This window comes from Rhinoraja longicauda, chromosome 6, assembly GCF_053455715.1.
Source record: "Rhinoraja longicauda isolate Sanriku21f chromosome 6, sRhiLon1.1, whole genome shotgun sequence".
NCBI classification, from domain to species: domain Eukaryota; kingdom Metazoa; phylum Chordata; class Chondrichthyes; order Rajiformes; family Arhynchobatidae; genus Rhinoraja; species Rhinoraja longicauda.
Window position 1 is genome coordinate 43572280 of NC_135958.1, and position 27995 is coordinate 43600274.

Here is a 27995-nt window from a genome sequence, read left to right on the forward strand (position 1 = left end):
GAGTGAACACAACCACTCATTGAGTCTGCACAACCACACAAAGTGTCCAACATCACAAGCTGCTCCTGTCCTTGGCTGTGCAGCTGCTGCCATTCGGAGCTGCACGGTCCCCAGCTGCAGCGCTGCGGCCTGAGCCGCTCAGCAGCGCAGGAGAAGCTGAGTGCCGGGAGTGGAGCAACACGGCCGAGGATGGCGGGGAATGCGGAGCGGGGGGGGGGTGGTGGGTGAGGGGGGCATCAGGGCTCTGGGATAGCCAGGGCTCGGATACCCGACCAGTGTTGGCGAACTCGCCAACCAGGACCAGGCCCAGGGTCCAGGGGGATGAGAGGCTGTGGTCGTTGGGGAGGGGGGCTGGATGCTGGCTCTGGTTTGCCTGATGTCTCTCCTGGAAGGTGCTGCTGATGGTGGCTAGAATTGGGCATCAGTGCAGCGGGGTCAGCCTGTGATGACTCGGCCTGGTGAACCCTCCCCACCACTCCACTGTGTGGAGCCGGGGATCCTCCCTCTGCTCAGCCCCTCTCCCCCGACCATGATCCATGCAGCACTCTCCCTCTACCTTCAAACACTCGATGAAGAAATCTCCAGCAATGCTGCTCTCCCGTAGACTGCTCAATACATCCGCCAGACACTCTGCCCGCCACTGTTCCCAGCAAACCTTCCCGTACAGAGCCTCGTCATCATCACTGAGTGAAGCAAACACAGTATCACACACCGCACAGCCAGGGTCAGGGGGACAGGAGACCAGGGGGAGACAGCCAGCAAGGACAGGCAGAGACACAGAGAAAATACATCCTCACACAGTGCACCGCCAGGCTCAGGGGGAGACAACCGGCAAGGACACGCACACGGACACAGAGCAGACACAGCATCACACACCGCACAGCCAGGCTCAGGGGTAGACAGGAGATAAGGGGGAGACAGCCGGCAAGGACAGGCACACGGACACAGAGCAAACACATCATCACACAGTGCACCGCCAGGCTCAGGGGGAGACAACCGGCAAGGACACACACACGGGCACAGAGCAGACACAGCATCACACACCGCACAGCCAGGCTCAGGGGTAGACAGGAGACAAGGGGTGACAGCCAGCAAGGACACACAGAGACACAGAGCAAACACAGCGTCACACACCGCATAGCCAGGCTCAGGGGGAGACAGCCGGCAAGGACATGCACACGGACACAGAGCAAAGTACAGTGTGCAGCGCCACCTGTCCGGTCCACAGGTCAGGGCCAGTCCACAGGTCAGAGGTCAGGGCCAGCCCACAGGTCAGAGGTCAGTGCCCTTCCAACTTAATTCACACTGCTCAAGTATCAGTGTGTTGGGACTGAAAGAGGCACAAGGACAACTGTTGCATTGCCTGCGGATGATGAGAATCCTGTGAGGTTGGAGGGAAGAGAGGAGTGGACCAGGGAATTGCAAAGGGAAATATCCTGCCACACAGTGAGAGGGGAGGAAGTTGCAATGTCCAGCCCGAAACAATCCCTGTCCATCCAAATACACTTATATCTTATCCTTCCCCACAACAGACACCAGGCTTTCTGTTAAATGAGAGTAAGTCTGAGGTCATCCTATTCGGCCCCCCCGACTCCATCAAAACGATAACAGGCAGCCTTGGAAGCCTATCGTCCCTAGTCAAACCGCATGTCAAAAACCTCGGCGTGATATTTCACTCCACTTTTACGTTTGACAAGCAAGTCAAGGCTGTGGTAAAAGCCAGCTTCTTCCAGCTTCATACCATAGCTAAAATCAAACCATTCCTCCAATTTGACGACCTAGAAAAAATCATCCACGCATTCATTTCCTCCCGCCTAGACTACTGCAACTCCCTATACACTGGGATCAGCCAATCGTCCCTGTCCCGCCTGCAATTGGTCCAAAACGCCGCAGCGAGACTCCTGACGGGTGCCCGTAAAAGGGACCACATCACCCCGATTCTGGCCTCTCTCCACTGGCTCCCAGTATGGTACAGAATCAACTTCAAGCTCCTCCTATTCACATACAAAGCCCTAAACGGGCTCCCCCCCCCCATATCAAAAATCTTCTAACCCACCACTCAAAGTCCAGGTCCCTCAGGTCGGCCGACTTGGGGCTACTGACTATCCCGCGGTCTAGGCTTAAGCTCAGGGGTGACCGCGCTTTTATGGTTGCAGCTCCGAGACTGTGGAACAGCATCCCTCTTCCCATCAGAACTGCCCCCTCCATCGACTCCTTTAAGTCCAGGCTCAAAACCTACTTCTATTAACTAGCGTTTGAGGCCCTCTGTGGGGGCGCTGTGAACAGTTTATGTATGTGTTGTTAGGTTTGTATGCTATTGTATGTTCTTTTTTAGTACCTGCACTGATGTACAGCACTTTGGTCAACGTGGGTTGTGTTATGTGCTATACAAATAAAATTGACTTGACTTGACTTTCTTTGCAGCCTTTCTTAAGTAGAGACACATTAGCCACCCTCCACCCTCCAGTCATCCAGCACCTCATACGTGTCTAATGACGATACATTATCTCAGCCGGGACTCCTGCAATCAGAGCCCGGAGATTTATCTACCTTCATACATTTTAGGACAACTAGTACCTGTTCTGTAATAGGGACTGTCCTCAAGATGCCTCATTAACACTTCCAAGTTTCATACTTCGAAATAAAGATGTATTTCTCCCTCGTAAAAGCATGTTCATTTAGGACCTTGCCCATCAACTTAATAGGAATCTGAGGGGTACCTTTTTTTGGGTGTATGGAACAAGTTGCCAGAGGAGGTAGTTGAGGCTGGGACTATCCCATCGTTTAAGAAACAGTTAGACAGGTACATGGATAGGACAGGTTTGGAGGAATATGAACCAAATGCAGGCAGGTGGGACTAGTGTGGCTGGAACATGTTGTCTGGTGTGGACAAGTTGGACCGAGGGGCCTGTTTCCACACTGTATCACTCTATGACCTGTGACTCCACATACAGATAACCAATTTGTTTTCTGAGGGCCCGATTTTCTCCTTAGCTACATTTTTCCTTAATGTGCTTAATGACGTGACTGTCATGAATTAACCCCTACCTTTACAAAATCAAGACCCTCATAACTGTTTCCAGTAATCTTCCCACTGACACCAGACAGGCTTGTAATCTGCCGGTTTCTGCATGTCCTCCTCATATGAAGCTGCCACTCTCTGCACATCAAGCTCCCTCTGTCCCTCTTCTCTCTGGCTCCTACCGTTCATTGTGTGCACCCAGGTCTCCCAAATCACCTCAACTTTGTCAGGAGTAAACTCCATCTGCCACAGCTCTGCCCGTTACCAGTTGATCAATATCATCCGGGGATCGCTGGGCGGCGCGGACCCGGTGGGCCGAAGGGCCTATTTCCGCGCTGTATCTCTAAATCTAAAAATCTAAATCCCATAGATTTGGACAATCCGCCTCACCATCTCCACCACCATAATTTCCCTACAAACTCATTAATCATACCTTCAACATTAATATCCAAATTGTCAATGTACAAACAATAAGGGCCAGTACTGATGCCACTGGTCACTGGCACCACTGGTCACTGGCACCACTGGTCATTGGTACCACAGGTCACTGGCACCACTGGTCATTGGTACCACAGGTCACTGGCACCACTGGTCACAGGCTTCCAATCACAAGTGGTCCCATCTCCCATCACCAAATCAGTTTGGATTACATTTGCCACTATGCCTGGATTCCAGACATTCTGGACCAGTTTCCAATGTAGGACCTTGTAAAATGCCTTCATGACATCCACGTAGAATATATCAATTGCATTGCCCTCAGCACAGAACAACAGAGCACAGGCCCTCCAGCCCACCATGTCTGCCTCAACCACGATGCCAAGCTAGCTGTTTCCATCTGCTTGAACATGAAAAGCATCTCTCAATTCCCTGCCTGTTCGCACTAAATGCCTCTTAAACATTGCAGTCTCCTTTGCCAGTGATCAACCTTTTGTTCCTCCCACATCACTCTAGTACCAGACTCTTAAATCATTGTTGCCACACCACTCTCACTGCCATCCCCGTCCGTCGCAACCCTGGCCCAGAGGGTTGAATTGCCAGCCCCGTCCTTCTTTCAACGCATGTATTTCAACTTGTGTCAGCTCATGTGTCAGCAGCAGCTGTGGAGGCAGAGGGATGGTTGGCGTTATAAGTCAAGACTCATGTCAGCCATCCCTGTGCCTACATACATGCTGCCTGGCCCACTGACTTCCTCCAGCACCTTGTTTTTGCTCCAGATTACAGCATCTGCAGTCTCTTGTATCTCTCTTAAGAGTCACAGAGTGTGGAAATAGGTCCTTTGGCCCACCTTGCCCACACCGGCCAACATGTCCCAGCTACACGTACCACCTGCCCGCATTTGGTCCATATCCCTCCAAGCCTGTCCAATCCATGTATCAACTTGTATCACCAAGTATCTCTTGTATCAACACTTTATCCGCCAACAAGTATAAAGATGTGATTTTCACACATTAATAATAATAATAATAATAATACATTTTATTTATATAGCGCTTTTCATATACTCAAAGACGCTTTACAGAGATTTTGGGAACATAGGGAAATTAATAAATAGATAAATAAGTAAATAAATAAATGAACAGAGAAAGGAGACAGAAGGTGAGGTGACCTTCAGTGGTTGAAGGCAGTACTGAACAGGTGAGACTTCAGCAATGTTTTGAATGTGGTGAGTGTGGGGGAGTCTCTAACGGTTTGGGGTAGTGAGTTCCATAGGGTGGGAGCAGCGATGGAGAAAGCCCTGTCCCCCCAGGATCTGAGTTTAGTCCGGATGTGGGGGGATAGGAGATTGGCAGCGGCAGAGCGGAGGGTGCAGGTGGGAGTGTGCCTGTGGAGGAGGTCGGTCAGGTAGGATGGGGCCAGGTTATGGAGGGCTTTGTAGGTTATGAGGAGGATTTTGTACTGGATTCTCTGGGGGATGGGGAGCCAGTGGAGTTTATAAAGGACGGGGGTGATATGGCCACAGATCGAGGTGTGTGTGAGTAGACGGGCAGCGGAGTTTTGAATGTATTGAAGTTTATTGATGATTTTTGAGGGTGCGCCATAGAGGAGGCTGTTGCAGTAGTCCAGACGGGAGGTGATGAAGGCGTGGATGAGGGTTTCTGCAGCTGTGGAGGAGAGGGATGGACGGAGACGGGCAATGTTTTTGAGGTGGAAGAAGGCTGTCTTTGTGATGTGTTTGATGTGTTTGTCGAAGGAGAGGGTTTGATCAAGGATGATTCCAAGATTCCGGATGTGAGGTGAGGTGGATACTGGGAGACCATCAATGTTGAGGATGAAGTTTTGGGTGGATTTGGTGAGCATTTTTGGACCAATGATGATGATTTCAGATTTGTTGCAATTGAGTTTGAGGAAGTTTGATTGAAGCCAAGATTTTATTTCAGTAATGCAGTTTGTCAGTGTAGAGTGTGTGGTGGAGGAAATTGACTTGGTGGAGATGAGGAGCTGGATATCATCGGCGAAGCAGTGGAAGTTGAGACCATGACGGCGGATTAATTGACCAAGGGGGAACAGGTAGAGGATGAAGAGGAGGGGGCCAAGGACTGAGCCTTGGGGGACACCTTGGGGGAGGGGAGCGGTGGGGGATTTACAGTTGTTAATGGAGATGAACTGGTGTCTGTCAGAGAGGTAAGATTTAAACCAGGATAGGGCTGTGCCGGTGATGTTAAGGGAGGTTTCAAGTCGGGTGAGGAGAATGGAGTGATTTATGGTGTCAAAGGCAGCGCTGAGGTCAAGTAGGATGAGGATGTTGAGGTTGCCAGCGTCGGAGGAGAGGAGAATGTCGTTTGTGATTTTGAGGAGTGCAGTTTCAGTACAGTGGTTTGAGGGGAATCCAGATTGGAAAGTTTCATACAGGTTATTGGTAGAGAGGTGGTATTTTAGTTGGGAAGCTACAGCACGTTCCAAAACTTTGGACAGAAAGGGTAGGTTGGAGATTGGTCTGAAGTTGTTTGGGGTGTCAGGGTTTAGACCAGGTTTTTTCAGAATGGGGGTGACAGCAGCGATTTTGAGGGATGGCGGGACGATGCCAGTGGACAGGGAGGAGTTTATTGTTGCAGTGATAAGTGGAGAGAGAGCAGGAAGGCAGGCCTTGACAAAGCTGGAGGGGATGGGGTCCAGAGAGCAGGTGGCAGTTTTTATTCCTGTGAAGAGGTCAGAGAGGTCGGTGGTGGAGATTGGGGAGAACTGAGGCAGGGGCTGACAGGATAAGGGGGGGCAGGTGGTTTGAGGGGGAGCAGGTGCGTTGGTGGTTAAGGTGCTGTAGATGTTGTCTATTTTGCTTTGGAAGAATGTAAGGAAAGTGGTGCATTTGTCAACTGTGAATGATTGGGAGATGGTGTCCAGGGGGCTGAGGAGTTTGTTTATTGTAGAGAAGAGTGTTTTTGGGTTTCCGGAGCCAGAGTGAATTATTTGAGAGTAGTAGGTGGAGTGGGCATGGGAGAGGGCATCTTTATAGTGCTGTATGTGGTCTTTGTAGGCTTGGGAGTGAATTGTGAGACCTGTTTTGTTGCGGAGTCTTAATAACTGCCTATTCAACATCCCAGCTGGTGCACAGGACCAATGGTTGAGCAAAGTTTGACAGTGAGTCATTCAGGATGTGGTGGGAAATTTGATCAAACAAAAGTTGGATTTAAGGAGAGGTGTGGTTTTGGTGAGATTTTGACCACATAGTTGCAGAAGTCGCTTACCTTTCCTGCTCCTTTGCAATGAGTCGCACGCCTCCCTCGCTCCCTGCTGTGAATTGGCAGAGCGGCTGCAACAAAGGGTCCATCGCCAACAGTCCTGCCAGGCGTCTCAACGTCAGGAGAGCAATCTGTTTCTCGGATTTCTGCAAGAACCACAAAATAATTTCCAGGCAAGTAGACCTGGTGAAGGTAAACAAGTGTTAGCACAGACCAAGAACAGACAGAACATTCATCAATCCAATGGACAAGGACTCAAAGCAACTTTCGATGAGAAACAGAGTGAAGGGTCTCAACCCAAAACGTCACCCATTCCTTCTCTCCTGAGATGCTGCCTGACCCGCTGAGTTATTCCAGCATTTTTTGTCTACCTTCGAGTTGAACCAGCATCTGCTGGTTCCTACACAACAGAGTGAACAGGTAACAGTTCAAGTCAATGACATGCGACCATGACTGCAGACTGTTACTCTGCCTTTGACTCTCCACAAATTTAGTTTAGTTTAGAAGGTATTTGTGCCAGCATCTGCAGTTATTTTCCTACACTAGTTTAGTTTAGAGATACACCATGGAAAGGCCATTCAGCCCATCGTCTAATCCGAACACTGATAACCCACCCATACACATTCTATACTATCCCACTTTCTCATCCACTCCCTACACCAATTAACCTACAAACCTGCACGTCCTTGGAGTGTGGGAAGAAACCGGAGCATCCAGAGGAAATCCACGTGGTCACAGGGAGAATGTGCAAACTGCACAGACAGCACGTAGTCACGGTGGAACGTGGGTCTCTGGCACTGTGAGGCAGCAGCTCTACCCGCTGCGCCACTGCGCTGACCACGGCTGAAGAACTGTTACATCTGCCTTTGTATCCCCACAAATACTCCCTGACAGACCGCAAATCTCAGGGGGATTTCTTATTTACATTACCTAATGTCTTATAAGAAAATAATTGCAGATGCTGGTACAAATTGAAGGTATTTATTCACAAAATGCTGGAGTAACTCAGCAGGTCAGGCAGCATCTCGGGAGAGAAGGAATGGGTGACATTTCGGGTTGAGACCCTTCTTCAGACTGATTAGAGTAGGAGGGCAGGAGAAATCACAGAGGGGGAGCAGCGAGAGAGCATGTTGCTAAACTCTCGTCGAAGAGAGGAGGAGAACTTCTTCAAAGTGGACATACCTTGAGGAGAAATCACAGTGGAGCAACAAGTAGTATAAGAAAATAACTGCAGATGCTGGTACAAATCGAAGGTATTTATTCACAAAATGCTGGAGTAACTCAGCAGGTCAGGCAGCATCTCGGCAGAGAAGGAATGGGTGACGTATCGGGTCGAGACCCTTCTTCAGATTGCCCAATGTCTTGCTTCCCACTGTTTTAAGAGCAGGTAATCTGATTGCAGTCAATGTTAGTTTTGGTAGCACACAGCTCCAGACCTGGGACAACCCTGACATCCAGTGCCATCCAGTGCCATCTGCAGTGAGTTTGCACATTAGAGTCATGGGTGAATGGGCTGGGTCGACGGGCACAGAAACGGGCCTCTCGACCCACCACGTCCATGCCAACCTAAACTAACAGGCAAAATCACATTACAAGTGCTCTTAAAAAGGGGTAATACGGCCAGCTACTCTTTCATCCGCGCTTCTTCCATCTCTAATTGGCTTCTCTTTTTAAGAGCACTTGTAATGTGATTTTGCCTGTTAGTCTAATCAGTTCTTCTTCCATCTCTAATTGCTGTCTTTCTTATCTAGCCCCAAAGCTGCCGTTGACGAAAGATAGGGGAAGGATATCTTCTTGACGCAAATAACCAACAATAAAGAGATCTCCACGACGATTCAATTAGTTAGTCGTTTATTTGAAGTTGCAATAAAACATATTGGCATATCTCTTGTCAATAACTTGTTATTGATTAACTTGATAAGAATCTAATATCCTACCATGGTTCCTCGTGCCTTATACAAAACTACCAGACTTTATATCCAGTAGGCACTTCTTGTATTTTCTTTGGTCACCAAAATCTTATTATTTTAGTAGGTTCTTATAGTTAAAAATCCTCCTTGTCAATCTTATCTCGGCAGGCTCTCGGCACGTACTGAAGCATTACTCTGGCTCATCTGGCTCCGCCCAGTCCATATACATAAGCATAGTATTAACCTCTTAGTGCCCAAATACAGCAGGATACAAAGTAATATAATATACTAAAATAACTAATAAACGCAAAATAGCTCCTACAAGGGGCAAGGAAGAGAATAGCAAATGTAAACAAGAAAACCCTGGAGAGTCCTAGCCTGTCAGTGAGTATTTACAGAGTAACAGTTCTTCAGTCATGGTCCAAGGTCACTGATCAGAACTGCTCTATAACCTCAATTGCCCACATTGGTCCATATTGTCTATGCCGTGTCAACTTAAGTGTCTACGTATCTCTTAAACATAGTGATTATATCTGAATCCACCACCTCCTTTGGTAGTGGGGATATCAACCACTTGCTCTTTTGAAAGAAAAACCTTCAAATCTGCTCTTCTCTCACCTTAAACCTACTTCCTCTAGCTTTAAACATCCCTGCCATGGGAAAGACTCTGGCATTGACCTGATCGCTGCCCTCCATCATTTTATATGTCCCCATCATGTCAGCCCTCAGGCTCCTTACTCCAGGACAGCTGGCTCAGCCGATTAAAGCTCTCCCGATAGTTCAAGCCCCCCAACCCAGGCAACATGCAAGTGAATCCTTCCCACGCCACCTCCAGCTGAATCACATCTATCCACAATACTCCGTGTGGCCTCATCAACGTTTTGTTCTACTGTAACGCAATGAGTTTCCCATATAACATGTGAAGGATTTTAAAGTGGGTTTTAAATTTAATGGGTGTTTGATGGTCAGGGCAGACTCACCAGGGGAGAAGGCCCCGTGTTTGTGCTCACGTGTGGCCTCACTCGTGGTTTCTGAGGCTGCACGGTAACCTTCCTGCTCTGTTGTTCTATGTGTTGTGGCAGTGTGAACAGAAAGACTTCCTGGAAATTGTTTTAACTTTACACATAAAGTTGCACTATCCCTCCACAGCCACCACCGTGCCACGCCCCGCACTGGCAACCACATCAAAACCCACCACTTCTCACAAACTGAACGGAAAAATAAGTGAAAATGGAGGGAATAACCTACCGCAAATGCGATACCCCTTGCTTGGTGAAACAGTAAAGATTAAAGACTGCTGGAATCACCGTTTGCACAGACTCCATCAGCCTGGGGACAGGATCATTTCCAACAACACAGACCTGAGAGGGAAAGGACAGACACAAGCAGCAATTAGAGTGGCATGTATATCCAGGCTGCACAACAGTACAAGCCCAGACTCATGTGATCCAGATCGCACACTGTCCCAGCCCAGACTCCACTATGCCTGGTGCCTGTAGAGTTTCAGCTGGGCTTGGATTAGAGTCCAACTGGGCCCAAAGCAGAGTACTAGACATACACACAGACCAGGCATTGTCACTGGATAGAGAAACACCCCAATCAAAGACTCAGCATCAGATCTGGGGAAGAGCTTTCACACAGGGAAGAGTGTGATCAGCATTTGTTGTTTATATTTCAGATTTACCGCATCTACAGTAGTTTGATTTTCATTTTTCGAGCTTAAAAGTCGATTGTGCTTCAGGAGCCTGAGACTTACAGTGTCAGCCTGGGGCTTGTGTGGTTTACACCGTGGGCTCAGTCTGTGTGTGCACACAAACCCACTCCTGCTACAGAGCAAGTACTGTACGCCCAGCCACCCACACTGACAGAGACCAAGAGATACTTCCAAAAAGCCAGTCACACACCAGTATAAACCACAGTGACACACTCACATACACCCAACATCTGCACTGACACTGGTTCAGGTGTTGCACGAATATCCACCAGATCACACGTTCTGATGGATATTAGTGTATTGACATGGATAGAGAATCAAGGTGTTGACATGGATAGAGAATTGGTTGGCAGACAGGAAGCAAAGAGTAGGAATAAATGGGTCCTTTTCAGAATGTCAGGCAGTGGCGAGTGGAGTGCCGCAAGGTTCGGTGTTGGGGCCGCAACTATTTACAATATATATTAATGATTTGGATGATTCGAATTAGAAGTTTGCAGATGACACAAAGCTGGGTGGCAGTGTGAACTGTGAAGAGGTTGTTAGGAGGTTGCAGGGTGACTTGGGACAGGTTGAGTGAGCGGGCACAAGCATGGCAGATGTAGTATAATGTAGATAAATGTGAGGTTATCCACTTTGGCGGCAAAAACAAGGAGGCAGATTATTATCTCAATGGTGTCAGGTTAGGTAATGGGGAAGTGCAATGAGTCCTGGGTGTCCTTGTACACCAGTCACTGAAAGTAAGCGTGTAGGTACAGCAGGCAATGAAGAAAGCTAATGGCATGTTGGCCTTCATAACAAGATGATTTGAGTATAGGGGTAAAGAGATCCTTCTGCAGTTGTGTAGGGCCCTGGTGAGAACTGGAGTATTGTGAGCAGTTTTGACAATAGACAATAGGTGCAGAAGTAGGCCATTCAGCACTTTGAGCCAGCACCGCCATTCAATGTGATCATGGCTGATCATTCTCAATCAGTATCCCATTCCTGCCTTCTCCCCATACCCCCCGACTCCGCCATCCTTAAGAGCACTATCTAGCTCTCTCTGGAAAGCATTCAGAGAACTGGCCTCCACTGCCTTCTGAGGCAGAGAATTCCACCGATTTACAACTCTCTGACTGAAAAAGCTTTTCCTCATCACCGTTCTAAATGGCCTACCCCTTATTCTTAAACTGTGGCACCTGGTTCTGGACTCCCCCAACATTGGGAACATGTTTCCTGCCTCTAACGTGTCCAATCCCTTTGGTCTCCTAATTTGAAGAAGGACATCCTTGCTATTGAGGTAGTGCGGCGTAGGTTCACGAGGTTAATCCCCAGGATGGCGGGACTGTCATATGAGGAAAGATTGGAAAGACTGGGCTTGTATTCACTGGAGTTTAGAAGGATGAGAGGGGATCTTATAGAGACGTATAAAATTATGAAAGGACTGGACAAGCTAGATGCAGGAAAAATGTTCCCAATGTTGGAGGAGTCCAGAACCAGGGGCCACAGTCTAAGAATAAAGGGGAGGCCATTTAAAACTGAGATGAGAAAAAACCTTTTTCACCCAGAGTTGTGAATTTGTGGGATTCTCTGCCACAGAAGGCAGTGGAGGCCAATTCACTGGATGAATTTAAAAGAGAGTTAGATAGAGCTCTGGGGCTAGTGGAATCAAGGGATATGGGGAGAAGGCAGGCACGGGTTACTGATTGTGGACGATCAGCCATGATCACAATGAATGGCTTCCTCCTGCACCTATTTTCTATGTTTCTATGTTTCATTTCATCCCGTATCACTAATGTAAATCTAAATTTCACACTAATATCTACATTTTACACTTGAATAAAACACATGCCTACACAAACATACACCAGTCACACTGAACAGCCCCGACTACTCAGTCACATGAGGCTATCATGGCTATTGGACAGTGTATTGGACATGGAATGCAACGCCCCAGCTCTCCCCAGCCAGGTTTCTCTGGTCTGGTCTGGTTTCCTGTCCCGCTATCCCAGGCTTTTAAGATGACGAGTGCTGATAAATCATCATGTGATTAACTTCAGCACCTCTTAGAAAAATAAATGGAACGCGAGGTAAAAGCTGTACGGTCCAAGTCAACTTGAGTTTATTGTCACAAGTAAGGTGAGGTCAAGAACGGGTCGACTGGGCTTGTATTCACTGGAATTTAGAAGGATGAGAGGGGTTCTTATAGAAACATATAAAATTCTTAAGGGATTGGACAGGCTAGAGGCAGGAAAAATGTTCCCGATGGGAGTCCAGAACCAGGGGTCACAGTTTAAGAATAAGGGGCAGGCCATTTAGGACTGAGATGAGGAAAAACTTTTTCACCCAGGGAGTTGTGAATCTGTGGAATTCTCTGCCACCGAAGGCAGTGGAGGCCAATTCACTGGATGTTTTCAAGAGAGTTAGATTTAGCTCTTAGGGCTAAAGGAATCAAGGCATATGGGGAAAAAGCAGGAAGAGCTACTGATTTTAGATGATCAGCCATGATTATATTAAATGGCGGTGCTGGCTCTAAAAGCTGAAAGGCCCACTCCTGCACCTACTTTCTATGTCTATGTCTATAATGAAACATTTGCGTGCAGCAGCATCACACACTCATAGGCAAACACACAAAACAAATTATGCATAAATGATTAAAAAAGATTAGAAAAAACAAGATATTAGTACAAAACACAATTAGAAAAAACCCCATGGTAGTTCTAGGGGTGTACCGTAGTGGTCCGTTAGGATTAACGATCTGCAGGTCAGTTCAAGAACCTAAAGGTTGCAGGAAAGTAGCTGTTCCTGAACCTGGTGCTGTGGGACTTCAGGCTCCCGTACCTCCTGCCCAACAGGAGCAGTGAGATGAGGTGGGCCTTAAGGAGAGATGCCGCTTTCTTGAGGCAGCTCCTGTGTTGATGCTTTTGATGGATGGGTGGGCTGGGCCTGGTGAGTCTCTCGCATTCCTGTGCATTGGAATTACTAAGCCAGACCCTGATACAACCGTTAGTGCATCGGCAGAGTATTCCGTGACATGCCACATCACTTTATACTTCCAGAAGGAGCCTTATACTGGCACAAATGTAACACAGCTTTACCCAAAATGACTCCTGGCGAAGGGAACTCACCCCCAGAGGTGCCATTTGAGCAGAAAACAGTATCAAACGTTTGTGGTCTTACCTTGTACAAATCCCCCACACATCTCGTCAGCTCCAGCTCTCCCACCAGTACCAGCACCACATCCACCTGCCCCGACTCCTCGCCCATCCCTGAAACACAGGAGCACAGTGCTAAACTGCAGAGTCAACGCCAACAGAGTAGAAATTGGGAATTTCATGGAAATTATTCCCAGGAGTCGAGGGCCAGAGCTGCAGGGAGAGGTTAGGACTTTATTCCCTTGGAGCACAATTATGGGAATAGAGAGTGTGAATACATGCAGTCTCTTTTCCCAGAGTAGGAGGATCAAGAACTAAAAGGCATGGGTTTAAGGTGAGAACCTGAGGGGCAACTTTTCACACTTTCACTCAGCTTTTCCTTTGCAGATTTTGGGAAAGAGGTAGATTTAATTGTGGTTCCCATCAAAAATCTATTAATAAAACATTGGATGACAATGCCAGGAAAGCTAATGAAATCCTATTCAAGAAACACCTACAGGGACTGGAAGTAATCAGCATTTCTCAATCATGTCCATCAACTAAATGAAAGTAATTAGAAATCCATTGCAATATAGACGGTGAACAGCTAATAAGGTGAAAACAATTTATTAAAATGCCAGACTGACTAGTGTTCATTTAAAGTACAATATTTCCATCTAAAAACCCCAAGGTCCTCACGTTTCAACACGCCGCTCAAATCATTGCTGCTCTCCTGGCACTCCACAATATCACACACGTGACCCCTCCACACACACGCGTGACCCCTCCACACACACGTGACTCCTCCACACACACTTGACCCCTCCACACACACGCGTGACCCCTCCACAGATCGTGACCCCTCCACAGATCGTGACCCCTCCACAGATCGTGACCCCTCCACACAGATCATGACCTCTCACAACACGTGACCTCTCCACACACCGTGACCCCTCCATACACACACATGCTTGACCCCCTCCATAAACACGCGTGACCCCTCCACACACACAGTGACCCGTCCACACACATCGTGACCCCTCCACACACACCGTGACCCTCCACAGATATCGTGACCCCCACATTGTGACCGCCTCCACACACACATGCGTGACCGCTCCACACAGATCGTGATCCGTCCACACACACGCGTGACCCCTCCACACACACATGCGTAACCCCTCCACACAGATCGTGACCCATCCACACACACACATGACCCCTCCACACACACGCACGTGACCCCTCCACACACACACGCGTCACCCCTCCACACAAGTCTGTGAGGGGAAAACATCACACTGAAATTCACACACAGATTAACAATGTGGAAGGACGTGCACAGGTGCACTGCTGAGTTGACTCACTGCTCCTGGGTAGGGAGCTGGCACATTTATGATGAGCTGGAGGGTTACGTGGTGCCAAAGGCTTTGTAGCACACATGGGAGGGAAACAGTGCAATGATGACATGGAGGCAGTGGGATGGGAAAATGTGGAACTTGCCAAAGAGATGGACCTGTTTAATCTTGTTGATTTAAGAACGTATGGGGCACTGCAGGCTTTGGCAGGCTCAAACCTTCAACTGAGAACATTTATTGGATTCTGCCCTCTCCCGCCTGACAGATTTGCATATAACCGGGTCAATTCTCAGATTTAAATCTCTCTCATGCTCTCCTGGGTGTCAACATGGACTTTATTGTTAACTTCATTCACAGGATGCAAATTAGTTTAGTTTAGTTTAGAGATACAGCGCGGAAACAGGCCCTTCGGCCCACTGAGTCTGACCAACCAGCGATCCCTGCACATTAACACTATCCTACACACACTAGGGACAATTTTATAATTATACCAAGTATACAAACCCAAGCCAATTAACCTACAAACCTGTACGTCTTTGGAGTATGGCAGGAAACCAAAGTTCTCGGAGAAAACCCACGCAGGTCACGGGGAGATCGTACAAACTCCGTACAGGCAGCACCTGTAGTCAGGATTGAACTCGGGTCTCCGGTGCTGCAAGCGCTATAAGGCAGCACCTCTACCGCTGCGCCACCGTGCAATCGCGAGCATTTGTTGCGATAGAATAATAGAGCATTTAACAAAATGCCGCTCAGCCCAGCGGCTCAGGAGGCCCTCGTACCCTCTATACCTAAACCTCGTCCACCTACCCCCTCAGCCTTCCCATTTCAAGGAAGAAAGTCCTCGTCTGTCCAACATCTCCCTATAGCTCTGGCCCTTGAGTATAGGCAACATCCTCTTAAATCTCCTTCGCTGCATTCTTTCCAGCTTAATGGCATCTTTCTAACAACATCTTGCACAATTTTTTTAATTGCTGGTATTTAAATTCCCCAGCTGCCATGGTGGGCAATGGAGTATAGTCTCCTCATCAATGGTCTAATAACCTGAGCCCTAAATACCACCCTCTACTTTACTGCAGCAGCGGCACTTCCAATGACAGGGTAGGAAGGACTGAACAACACTTTCAAAATCCAGACTTCAAACTACAATGGGTTAAAGACAAAGAAAACACTATGTCCTAACACTAACTACTAACACTATTTGTGACTAAAACTATCTACTAATACTAACTACTAATGCTATTTGTGACTAAAACTATCTACTAACACTATGTCTTGTCACTAATACGAACTACTAACAGTCACTGGGACCCCACTTTTCACATATTCTTTTTAACAAAAGCTGAAATTGTCATAAACACTCAGCCATTCAGGCAGCATCTAGGACAGAGAAACAGATTTAACATTTCAGGACAATGACTTTTCACCATAATGAAGAAAAGATTGAAATTATTCATGTCCTACAGGCAAAGGGAAGTGGAAAGCCAAGGAAATGCCAGTGACACAATGCAGACGCTGCGTGGATCCGAGACCTGGCATGGGCTAGGTCCTTATGTAGAAAAAAACTGCAAATGCTGGTTAAAATCGAAGGTAGACAATAGACAATAGACAATAGGTGCAGGAGTAGGCCATTCAGCCCTTCGAGCCAGCACCGCCATTCAATGCGATCATGGCTGATCACTCTCAATCAGTACCCCGTTCCTGCCTTCTCCCCATACCCCCTCACTCCGCTATCCTTAAGAGCTCTATCCAGCTCTCTCTTGAAAGCATCCAACGAACTGGCCTCCACTGCCTTCTGAGGCAGAGAATTCCACACCTTCACCACTCTCTGACTGAAAAAGTTCTTCCTCATCTCCGTTCTAAATGGCCTACCCCTTATTCTTAAACTGTGGCCCCTTGTTCTGGACTCCCCCAACATTGGGAACATGTTTCCTGCCTCTAATGTGTCCAATCCCCTAATTATCTTATATGTTTCAATAAGATCCCCCCTCATCCTTCTAAATTCCAGTGTATACAAGCCCAATCGCTCCAGCCTTTCTACATACGACAGTCCCGCCATTCCGGGAATCAACCTAGTGAACCTACGCTGCACGCCCTCCATAGCAAGAATATCCTTCCTCAAATTTGGAGACCAAAACTGCACAGTACTCCAGGTGCGGTCTCACCAGGGCCCGGTACAACTGTAGAAGGACCTCTTTGCTCCTATACTCAACTCCTCTTGTTACGAAGGCCAACATTCCATTGGCTTTCTTCACTGCCTGCTGTACCTGCATGCTTCCTTTCATTGACTGATGCACTAGGACACCCAGATCTCGTTGAACTCCCTCTCCTCCTAACTTGACACCATTCAGATAATAATCTGCCTTTCTATTCTTACTTCCAAAGTGAATAACCTCACACTTATCTACATTAAACTGCATCTGCCATGTATCCGCCCACTCACACAACCTGTCCAAGTCACCCTGCAGCCTTATTGCATCTTCCTCACAATTCACACTACCCCCCAGCTTAGTATCATCTGCAAATTTGCTAATGGTACTTTTAATCCCTTCGTCTAAGTCATTAATGTATATCGTAAATAGCTGGGGTCCCAGCACCAAACCTTGCGGTACCCCACTGGTCACTGCCTGCCATTCCGAAAGGGCCCCATTTATCCCCACTCTTTGCTTTCTGTCTGTCAACCAATTTTCTATCCATGTCAGTACCCTACCCCCAATACCATGTGCCCTAATTTTGCCCACTAATTTCCTATGTGGGACCTTGTCGAAGGCTTTCTGAAAGTCGAGGTACACCACATCCACTGACTCTCCCCTGTCAATTTTCCTAGTTACATCCTCAAAAAATTCCAGTAGATTTGTCAAGCATGATTTCCCCTTCGTAAATCCATGCTGACTCGGAATGATCCCGTTACTGCTATCCAAATGCTCAGCAATTTCGTCTTTTATAATTGACTCCAGCATCTTCCCCACCACTGATGTCAGACTAACTGGTCTATAATTACCCGTTTTCTCTCTCCCTCCTTTCTTAAAAAGTGGGATAACATTTGCTATCCTCCAATCCACAGGAACTGATCCTGAATCTATAGAACATTGAAAAATGATCTCCAATGCTTCCACTATTTCTAGAGCCACCTCCTTAAGTACCCTGGGATGCAGACCATCAGGCCCTGGCGATTTATCAGCCTTCAGTCCCATCAGTCTACCCAAAACCATTTCCTGCCTAATGTGGATTTCCTTCAGTTCCTCCATCACCCTAGGTTCTCTGGCCCCTAGAACATTTGGGAGATTGTGTGTATCTTCCTCAGTGAAGACAGATCCAAAGTAACGGTTTAACTCGTCTGCCATTTCTTTGTTCCCCATAATAAATTCCCCTGTTTCTGTCTTCAAGGGACCCACATTTGCCTTGACTATTTTTTTCCTCTTCACGTACCTAAAAAAACTTTTGCTATCCTCCTTTATATTATTGGCTAGTTTACCCTCGTACCTCATCTTTTCTCCCCGTATTGCCTTTTTAGTTAACTTTTGTTGCTCTTTAAAAGAGTCCCAATCCTCTGTCTTCCCACTCTTCTTTGCTATGTTATACTTCCTCTCCTTAATTTTTATGCTGTCCCTGACTTCCCTTGTCAGCCACAGGTGTCTCTTACTCCCCTTAGAGTCTTTCCACCTCTTTGGAATAAATTGATCCACAAAACGCTGGAGTAACTCAGCGGGTCAGGCAGCATCTCGAAGTCTGAAGAAGGGTCTCGACCCGAAACGTCACCCATTCCTTTTATCCGAAGATGCTGCCTGACCCGCTGAGTTACTCCAGCATTTTGTATCTGCGTGGATAACCCTTGCTTTGTTCTCACCCCTGGGGACTTGTTTCAGACTTGATCATTGTTCTGTCCAGCTACACGGTGCTGCTGGACTGCTGAGTGTATCCAACATTATATCGGACTTCTGGCAATCAGTGTGCTGCCATTCTGCACAACTCTGCCATGACGTTTCTCGCTGCCCGTGTACAATGTGTAAGAGCTGCTGCTCGGTTCTCGGCCTACCTCTGGTCCTCAGGCAGGTGAAGAGTGGAGCGAGCAGAGGCCCTAGCAGATGCCCGGCTGCCAGCTCGGGCTGTTCCCTCACCATGGAGAGCAGAGTGGTCGTAGCCACTCGCTGAAACTGGCGGGCTGTCAGCGCGTCGCGGATGTGAAGCAGCTCCAGAACCTGTGTGAAGCAGGAACAGGGCAGTGTATGAGGCGCGGGAGCAGCACCTGTGAAGGGGAGAGAGGTCACAGTACACACTGGTACCAATCATGTGGGCAGAAAGAGAAACGAGATCCTGCAGTGAATTTAGCGAGCGAGGCAGAAGATGAAAAAGCAGCTCTTCTATCTGAAGCTATTCAGTCAAGTCAAACTCTGCGCGAGTACAAGTAAGTCATGCACAGTTCAACAGGTGGTGCAGAGAGAAAAATACCAGTGAGCAAGGTCCGCTTTACGGCAAGATGGAAGATCAGGTCTCCACCCTAACTGATGGCGTCCTGATAAGAGAGGGGAAGACGCAGTTCTTAAACCTGGCAGTAATGCTTTGTACCTTCTGCCTGACAGGAGAGGGGAAAGGGAATGATCGGAATATACATGGTACTTGATGTTTGCTGCTTTCCTGAGGCAGCATGAAGTGTAGGAGTCAGTGATTGGATGGGGAGGGGGAGGAATAAAAGACTTTCTTACAGATTGGCTGAAAATCTAATGCAGGAGGAAGAGATTTAGGTACTTGGAGGGGAAAAGACTGGTTTAAGCCGAGGGGGGAAAGACAAAGGTTTTTCACATGGAGGGCGGTGGGTTTATAGAATGAGCTGACACAGTATAGAGGGCTGGCACGGTAACAACGTTTAAAAAACATTTCGACAGGTAGATTGATATGAAAAGCTTAGAGGGATATGGGCCAAACACTGCAGGTGAGACCAGCTCGGCAAGGCAACTTGGTTGGTGTGATTGCGTTGGGTCGCAGGGCCTGTTTCCCTGCTGTACAGCTCTGTCCCGACAGGACAAGGGAGGGGAATACAAATGTATGAATGGATATGGGAAGTAGCTGAATGTCGGTAAATGTTAGTAGAATTATTTACTAGCAAGGAGGGCAAGGACCAACGTGGACTGGCTGGCTGAATGGTCTGTGCCTGTGTTGGAAAGACTATGTGTTAGCATGGAGTGAAGGGAGCCTTGATCAGCTCCATCTAGCGGGACAAGGATGAACTGCAGCCGCTCCATAAACCAAGAGAAAAAACTGAGGTCACCAGAAGGCTGGAGGTGAAAGAATAAAGAAAGCACAAACTACTGCTAAATTACCATTGTTTTTCCACCCAAACATTGCCCCTGGCACTCTGAGCTGCTGCACTGGAGGCCATATCCTGCTGCAGTGGTTTTGTCCCACAGCCACACCTGCCCCACACCCTGTGGTTGTGAACACTTACCTGAGGGCACACGTGCCGGTAGTAATCTGCAACACACAAGCACTGCTGCGGACATGAAGCCAGAATCCTGGCCACAGCATCGCACTTCCTCCAGTCAGCAGCGGCTGCCTCCGCACACCCCCCTCCCATGGCTCCAGCTGCAAGTAAAGGGGAATGAAAGCACGGTCCGACCCTGCAGCGCGGGCAGGGGGTGCAGGCATGGGGGGCCAGGCATGGAGGGTCTGCAGCGTGGGCATGGAGGGCAGGGGCGCCGGGTATGGAGGGCCTGCAATGTGGGCATGGAGGGCAGGGGTGCCGGGCATGGAGTGTGCGCATAGAGGGCCGGAGATGCGAGCATGGGGGCCGGGCATTGGGGGCCTGGAATGTGGGCATAGAAGGCCGGAGATGCGGGCATGGGTGCCGGGCATGGAGTGTGCGCATAGAGGGCCAGAGATGCGGGCATGGAGGGCCGGGGATGCGGGCGTGGAGGCGCGGAGGGGGATCGCGGTAGAACATGGACGAGGCCCCATGGCTTGTGCTCACAGCACTCCTGCTGCAGTAACCAATGTCCTACACACCCGGGCTGCCACAATCAGGGATCCTTGGACTGGTTCTCTGTTATGCATCTTACATTTACCAAGCCAATTAACCTACAAACAAATGAATGGAAGATATAAAAAAAAGTAACGATGATAGAAACAGGCCTTCATTAGCTGCGGGCTAGGTGAAAAGGAATTACAGACAATAAGACTGACATCAGTGGTGGGGAAGATGCTGGAGTCAATTATAAAAGACGAAATTGCTGAGCATTTGGATAGCAGTAACGGGATCATTCCGAGTCAGCATGGATTTACGAAGGGGAAATCATGCTTGACAAATCTACTGGAATTTTTTGAGGATGTAACTAGGAAAATTGACAAGGGAGAGTCAGTGGATGTGTTGTACCTCGACTTTCAGAAAGCCTTCGACAAGGTCCCACATAGGAGATTAGTGGGCAAAATTAGGGCACATGGTATTGGGGGTAGGGTACTGACATGGATAGAAAATTGGTTGACAGACAGAAAGCAAAGAGTGGGGATAAATGGGTCCCTTTCGGAATGGCAGGCAGTGACCAGTGGGGTACCGCAAGGTTCGGTGCTGGGACCCCAGCTATTCACGATATACATTAATGACTTAGACGAAGGGATTAAAAGTACCATTAGCAAATTTGCAGATGATACTAAGTTGGGGGGTAGTGTGAATTGTGAGGAAGATGCAATAAGGCTGCAGGGTGACTTGGACAGGTTGTGTGAGTGGGCGGATACATGGCAGATGCAGTTTAATGTAGATAAGTGTGAGGTTATTCACTTTGGAAGTAAGAATAGAAAGGCAGATTATTATCTGAATGGTGTCAAGTTAGGAGGAGGGGGAGTTCAACGAGATCTGGGTGTCCTAGTGCATCAGTCAATGAAAGGAAGCATGCAGGTTCAGCAGGCAGTGAAGAAAGCCAATGGAATGTTGGCCTTCGTAACAAGAGGAGTTGAGTATAGGAGCAAAGAGGTCCTTCTACAGTTGTACCGGGCCCTGGTGAGACCGCACCTGGAGTACTGTGTGCAGTTTTGGTCTCCAAATTTGAGGAAGGATATTCTTGCTATGGAGGGCGTGCAGCGTAGGTTCACTAGGTTAATTCCCGGAATGGCGGGACTGTCGTATGTTGAAAGGCTGGAGCGATTGGGCTTGTATACACTGGAATTTAGAAGGATGAGGGGGGATCTTATTGAAACATATAAGATAATTAGGGGATTGGACACATTAGAGGCAGATAACATGTTCCCAATGTTGGGGGAGTCCAGAACGAGGGGCCACAGTTTGAGAATAAGGGGTAGGCCATTTAGAACGGAGATGAGGAAGAACTTTTTCAGTCAGAGGGTGGTGAAGGTGTGGAATTCTCTGCCTCAGAAGGCAGTGGAGGCCAGTTCGTTGGATGCTTTCAAGAGAGAGCTGGATAGAGCTCTTAAGGATAGCGGAGTGAGGGGGTATGGGGAGAAGGCAGGAACGGGGTACTGATTGAGAGTGATCAGCCATGATCGCATTGAATGGCGGTGCTGGCTCGAAGGGCTGAATGGCCTACTCCTGCACCTATTGTCTATTGTCTAAGACTCAACAAGACGACAGTGAAACTAGTACAACGGCAAGGGTAGGGAAGGACGGAGAGAGAGGGGATGATGCATGGGTTACTTGACGTTAGAGAAATCAAATTTATACTGCTGGGTTGTAGGCTGCCCAAGCGAAATGTGAGGTGCTGTTCCACCAATACCAGCACCTCAGATTTCGCATCTGCAGCTTACAGCCCAGTGGTATGAGTATTGATTTCTCTAACATCATATAACCCTTGCATCCCCTCTCTCTCCGTCCCTCCCCATCCTTAGTCGTTGTACTAGTTTCACTGAGTTACTCCACCTTTTTATGTCTATCTTTGGATCATGATCATAAGTGATAGGCCATAAGATCATAGACCAAAACTGTGTGTTGAATATATTCAGTCTTGCGTGTATTCAATGATTCAATATCCACTGTTCTCTGCGGGATTGAATTTTACTGTCCCTAGGTGACGATGTTTACCCTACAAACAGCTTACAGCTTCCCTTTGTCATTGTTACATTTTTGCATATCTTTCATTCATTGTTCTTTATCTCTCCACATCACCGTCTATATCTCTCATTGCCCTTATCCCTAACCAGTCTGAAGGGTCTCGACCTGAAACATCACCCATTCCTTCTCTTCAGAGATGCTGCCTGTACTGCTGAGTTACTCCAGCTTTTTGTGTCTATTCTCAGCATTACATCCCTGTTTTTGTATACAAGCCCTATTGAAATAAATGCTAGTATTGCCTTTGCTTTCTTTACCACCGATTCGATTTGCAGATGAGCTTTTTGGGAATCCTGCACCAGCACTTCCAAGACCCTTTGCACCTCCGATTTGTAGATTCTCTCCCCATTTACAAAATAATCTACAGTGGTGGGTCTGGACGCGGTTGGAATGAGGCAGGACGCCAGGTAACTATTAACAGTAATTTAATCAAGCAACAGGACATCCACTCTCTCCTGAGTCTAACGCATGAGTCTCCCACTAGCCCCTTCGGGCAAACCCCGTAGCAACAGTCCCTCCCCCAGCCCAATCCAACCAGTGCCGAGGGGGATGATCCAGGGAGTGGCCTAATCCCCGGGCACCGCCACAGGACCCCCCCCCACGACCCAGAGGCACGAAACGGACAGGGGGACCTACGAGACGACCAGCCCGTGTGCGCACCACGGTGGTCGCAGAACCACACTGCCTGGCGAAGAAGGCGGCGGTGACACTGGGGGTAAGGGCCGGGACATAGGACGACCCCGAGGGCGAGGCTGCGCCAGTATGACCGGCTGGCTAACGTCCACGTGCGCCGGCTTCAGCCGCGAAATAGAGACAGTCTCAGGATGACCCCCCATGTCCAAAACGAAAGTGGCAGAGCCACGCTCAAGCACCTAGAACGGTCCTTCATACGGCCGCTGAAAGGGCATCCGGTGTGCATCCCAGCGCAGGAAAACAAACGGACAATCCTGCAAAGCGGAAGGGACATGCGACTGAACCGAACCATGCCGAGACGCCAGCTTGCCCATCGTCTCCCGAAGGCGTTGCAGGGCGGCCGAGGGCTGCTCCGCCTGACCCTGGGCTGATGGAATAAACTCACCGGGCACTGTCAGCGGGGCCCCGTACACCAACTCAGCCGAGGAGGTGGCCAAGTCCTCTTTGGGCGCAGTGCGGACGCCCAGTAACACCCACGGCAACGCGTCGACCCAGTCCAGGCCAACGAGCCGGGCCTTCAGGGCAGCCTTGAGCTGGCGGTGGAAGCGCTCCACCAGGCCGTTCGCCTGCGGATGGTACGCTGTGGTGCGGTGCAGGTTAACCCCCAGTAGCTGAGCCATGGCCGACCACAGTTCAGATGTGAACTGAGGCCCTCGGTCGGACGTGATGTCGAGCGGCACTCCGAATCTGGCAATCCAGTGTGCCGCCAAGGCACGGGCACAAGTAGAGGCAGAAGTGTCCGCCAGTGGAACTGCTTCCGGCCACCGTGTGAAACGGTCCACCACAGTCAGGAGGTGGATGAAGCCCCGAGAAGGCGGCAGCGGCCCCACGATGTCCACGTGGATGTGGTCGAACCGCTGGCGAGGGATGGGGAACTCCTGGAGCGGTGCTCGCACATGACCTGTACCTTGGCAGTTTGGCACAGGATGCAGGAGCGCGCCCAATGTCCAACCTGTTTACGCAACCCGTGCCACACGAAACGGGAAGCCACGAGGGCCGTCATCGCCCGAATGGAAGGGTGGGCCAGCCCGTGGAGCTCCTCGAACACCTTGCGCCGCCAGGCAACGGGAACGATGGGGCGCGGCTGCCCGGTGGATACATCGCAGCGTCGCGCCCCCAGCGCCACTGGGAGCGTCCTCCAACCGCAGGCCCGAAACGGCGGTACGATAGGCGGACACCTCATCGTCCGTCAGCTGGGCCGCCGCCAGGGCTCAGTAGTCGATGCCATCGGCCAATTGCAGGACGGCGTGGACCGCGGGTCGAGACAAGGTGTCGGCCACTCTGTTGTCTTTGCCCCCGATGAAACGGATGGAGGTAGTGAACTCCGAGACGAAAGCCAACTGCCGCTGCTGGCGGGCTGACCATGGGTCGGACACCTTGGCAAACGCAAAGGCGAGGGGCTTGTGATCAGTGTACGCGATGAAGGTTCACCCCTCGAGGAAGTAGCAGAAGTGGTGGACTGTGAGGTAAAGAGCGAGGAGCTCGCAGTCAAAGGCACTGTACTTCCACTGTGCGTCGCTGAAGAAAGCGAGAGGCCTCTAACACCCATCAATCTGCTGTTCTAGCTCCGCCCCAACCGCTACATCCGACGCGTCAACCGTCAGGCTGGTTGGTGCATCCGCGCGTGGGTGCAGGAACATCGTGGCCGTATCCAGGGCGTCCTTGGCGTGTTGGAACGCCGCCACCGCATCGTCAGTCCACTCGACCTCCTTGCGCTTGCCCGCCATGAGGTGGAACAGCGAGCGCATGATCCTGGACGCGGACGGCACAAATCGGTGGTGAAAGGCAACCATCCCAATGAACTCCTGGAGGCCCCTCACGGTGGTCGCGTCCACCTTGTCCGGTAGCAGCAGCGCCCCGTGCGGGGTCACGTGGTGGCCCAGGAAATTGATGGACGTCACCCCGAAACAGCATTTGGCGATGTTGATGGCCAGCCCATGATCGCTGAGACGCTGGCACAGCTGGCGGAGATGGGTAGCATGCTCCTGTCTCGAGCGGCTTGCCACCAAAATGTCATCGAGGTCAACAAACACAAAGTCCAGGCCACGGCACACACAGTCCATAAGCCGCTGAAAAGCTTGCGCAGCGTTCTTAAGTCCGAACGGCATTCGGAGGAACTCGAAAAGGCCAAATGGTGTCACGATGGCCATCTTGGGGACGTTGTCTGGGTGGACGGGAATCTGATTGTAGCCACGCACCAGATCGACCTTGGAAAACACAGTGGCCCCAGCCAGGTGTGCGTTAAAGTCCTGAATGTGGGGGACCGGATACCTGTCAGCGATGGTAGCATCGTTAAGCCAACGGTAGTCACCGCAAGGGCGCCAGCCACCGTCTGCCTTGGGGACCATATGGAGTGGGGACGCCCACGGTCTGGCTGAGCGGCGCACAATACCCAGCAACTCCATAAGGCGGAACTCCTCCAGAGCGAGACGGAGCTTGCCCGGTGGAAGGCGCTGCACCCGGGCGTGCAAGTGGTGGGAATGTGATGCTCCACCCCATGCTTCGGGGCAGAGGAGCGGAACTGGGGGTTGAGGATTTCGGGGAAGTCGGCCAGTATACGTGAGAACGTAGCGTCCACGATCGACAGGGGCCCATCAGGCAGCAGCCCACTCGGACGTCCATGAGCAGGGAATGTGTCCGTAGAAAGTCCATGCCCAGCAGCAGCTGGGACACATCCGCAATGACGAATGGCCATGAGAAGCAACCATCTCCGAAGTTGAGGGAGAACGTGTGCACCCCACACGAGCGGATTGGAGTCCCATTTGCCGCGGTGAGGAGGGGGCCGTGTTTACCACAGCGGATGTCATCATTCAAAGGGGGAAGAACGCTCACCTCAGCCCCGGTGTCCACAAGGAAACGAACCCCGGTGCGGCGATCCCACACAAACAGGCGATGAATCTGGCCGGCCGCCGACGCAATCACTGACAGCCTGCGTTTCCCGGGAACGGACTGCAGGTCCCCCGCGGCAGTGATAGTAGCGCCAGTCATCCGTAAGATTTGGGCCGCTCGGCTTCGCTGAGGCTGAACTTCCGTAAGAGAAGGGCCTTGAGGCCCTCGTACTTATTAACCGTCGGGGGTTGCAGAGGAAAGGTTTGACCCGTCGCGCAGAGGCCTGGTCGAGGGCGCTGATAACATCAAAGTATTTGGTTGCGTCGGCTGTCACTCCCCGCAGTGCAACCTGCGCCTCGGCCTGGTCAAACCAGATATCAGGCTAGTCGGTCCACAAGGGAGGCAGCTTCAGTGCCATGGAGAGCGGTGCAGCCAGCAGGGTCCAAGGAGTGTAGGCCAGCAGGGTCCAAAGGGTGTGGGCCGGCAGGGTCCAAGGGGTGTGGGCCAGCAGGGTCCAAGGGGTGTGGGCCGGCAGGGTCCAAGGGGTGTGGGCCGGCAGGGTCCAAGGGGTGTGGGCCGGCAGGGTCCAAGGAGTGTGGGCCGGCAGGGTCCAAGGGGTGTGGGTCGGCAGGGTCCAAGGGGTGTGGGTCGGCAGGGTCCAAGGGGTGTGGGCCGGCAGGGTCCAAGGGGTGTGGGCCGGCAGGGTCCAAGGGCGGTTGACCGGGTTGTGCGTCTTGAGGAACATTCGGGTCCATCGCGACTTGCGATTAAATGTCGAGGGTCACCAGTGTAGTGGGTCTGTGCGCGATCGGAATAAGGCAAGATGCCAGGTAACTATTAACAGTAATTTAATCAAGCAACAGAGCATCCACTCTCTCCTGAGTCTCTCACTAGCCCCTTCGGCCACCCCCGTAGCAACAGTCCCCCCCCCCAGCCCTGTCCAACCAGTGCAGAGGGGGATGATCCAGGGAGTGGCCTAATCCCCGGGTACCGCCATACTTTGCCTTTATTCCTACTACCAAAATGCATGACTCCACACTTTGCTACACTATATTCCATCTGCCACTTCTCAACCCACTCTCCCAACCTGTCCAAATCCTTCTGCAAAGTACCGGGGAGGGGGTGGGAGGCGATGTAAAATACAGGTTCTGTTGGATAGGTGTGTGGAGTAAGATAGATGGTGGAAGAGAAGCGGATGAAAGGACCTCCTCTCTCAGTGAGAGTAGTGATTGAGGCAGATGCAATCGTGGCATTTATCTTTTGGTTAGGCACATAAATATACATTGAATGGAGGGATATGGATCAAGTGCAGGCAGATTAGAGCTGGTCCTGACAACAGGTCTGAAACAGACTTTGCGAGCTGAAGGTAGACACAAAATGCTGGAGTAGCTCAGCGGGTCACACAGCATCTCTGGAGAAACGGAATAGGTGACGTTTCAGGTCAAAACTCCTTTCAGGGCTGAAAGGCCAGTTCTTGAGCCCTGCTGCTCCCTGTTTTAACATTTAGATTTTTTTTAGATTTAGAGATACAGCGCAGAAACAGGCCCTTCGGCCTACCGAGTCCACGCCGCCCAGCCATCCCTGCACACTAACACTATCCTACACCCACTAGGGACAATTTTTACATTTGCCCAG

At 50.0% G+C, this 27995-nt stretch overlaps 1 protein-coding gene across 2 annotated transcripts in view; it reads right to left on the reverse strand.

Moving 5' to 3' along the window:
* Positions 1 to 27995, reverse strand: part of tango6 (transport and golgi organization 6 homolog (Drosophila)) — a 55976-nt gene that overhangs the window by 22096 nt on the left and 5885 nt on the right. For both annotated transcript variants that reach the window (XM_078400897.1, XM_078400898.1), the window contains exons 5-10: positions 20232 to 20368; positions 18825 to 18987; positions 13480 to 13568; positions 9858 to 9970; positions 6706 to 6882; positions 557 to 683 (exon numbers count right to left, since the gene is read on the reverse strand). In XM_078400897.1, coding sequence (XP_078257023.1) covers positions 557 to 683; positions 6706 to 6882; positions 9858 to 9970; positions 13480 to 13568; positions 18825 to 18987; positions 20232 to 20368 — 806 coding nt within the window. The remainder of the gene's footprint in view (positions 1 to 556; positions 684 to 6705; positions 6883 to 9857; positions 9971 to 13479; positions 13569 to 18824; positions 18988 to 20231; positions 20369 to 27995) is intronic.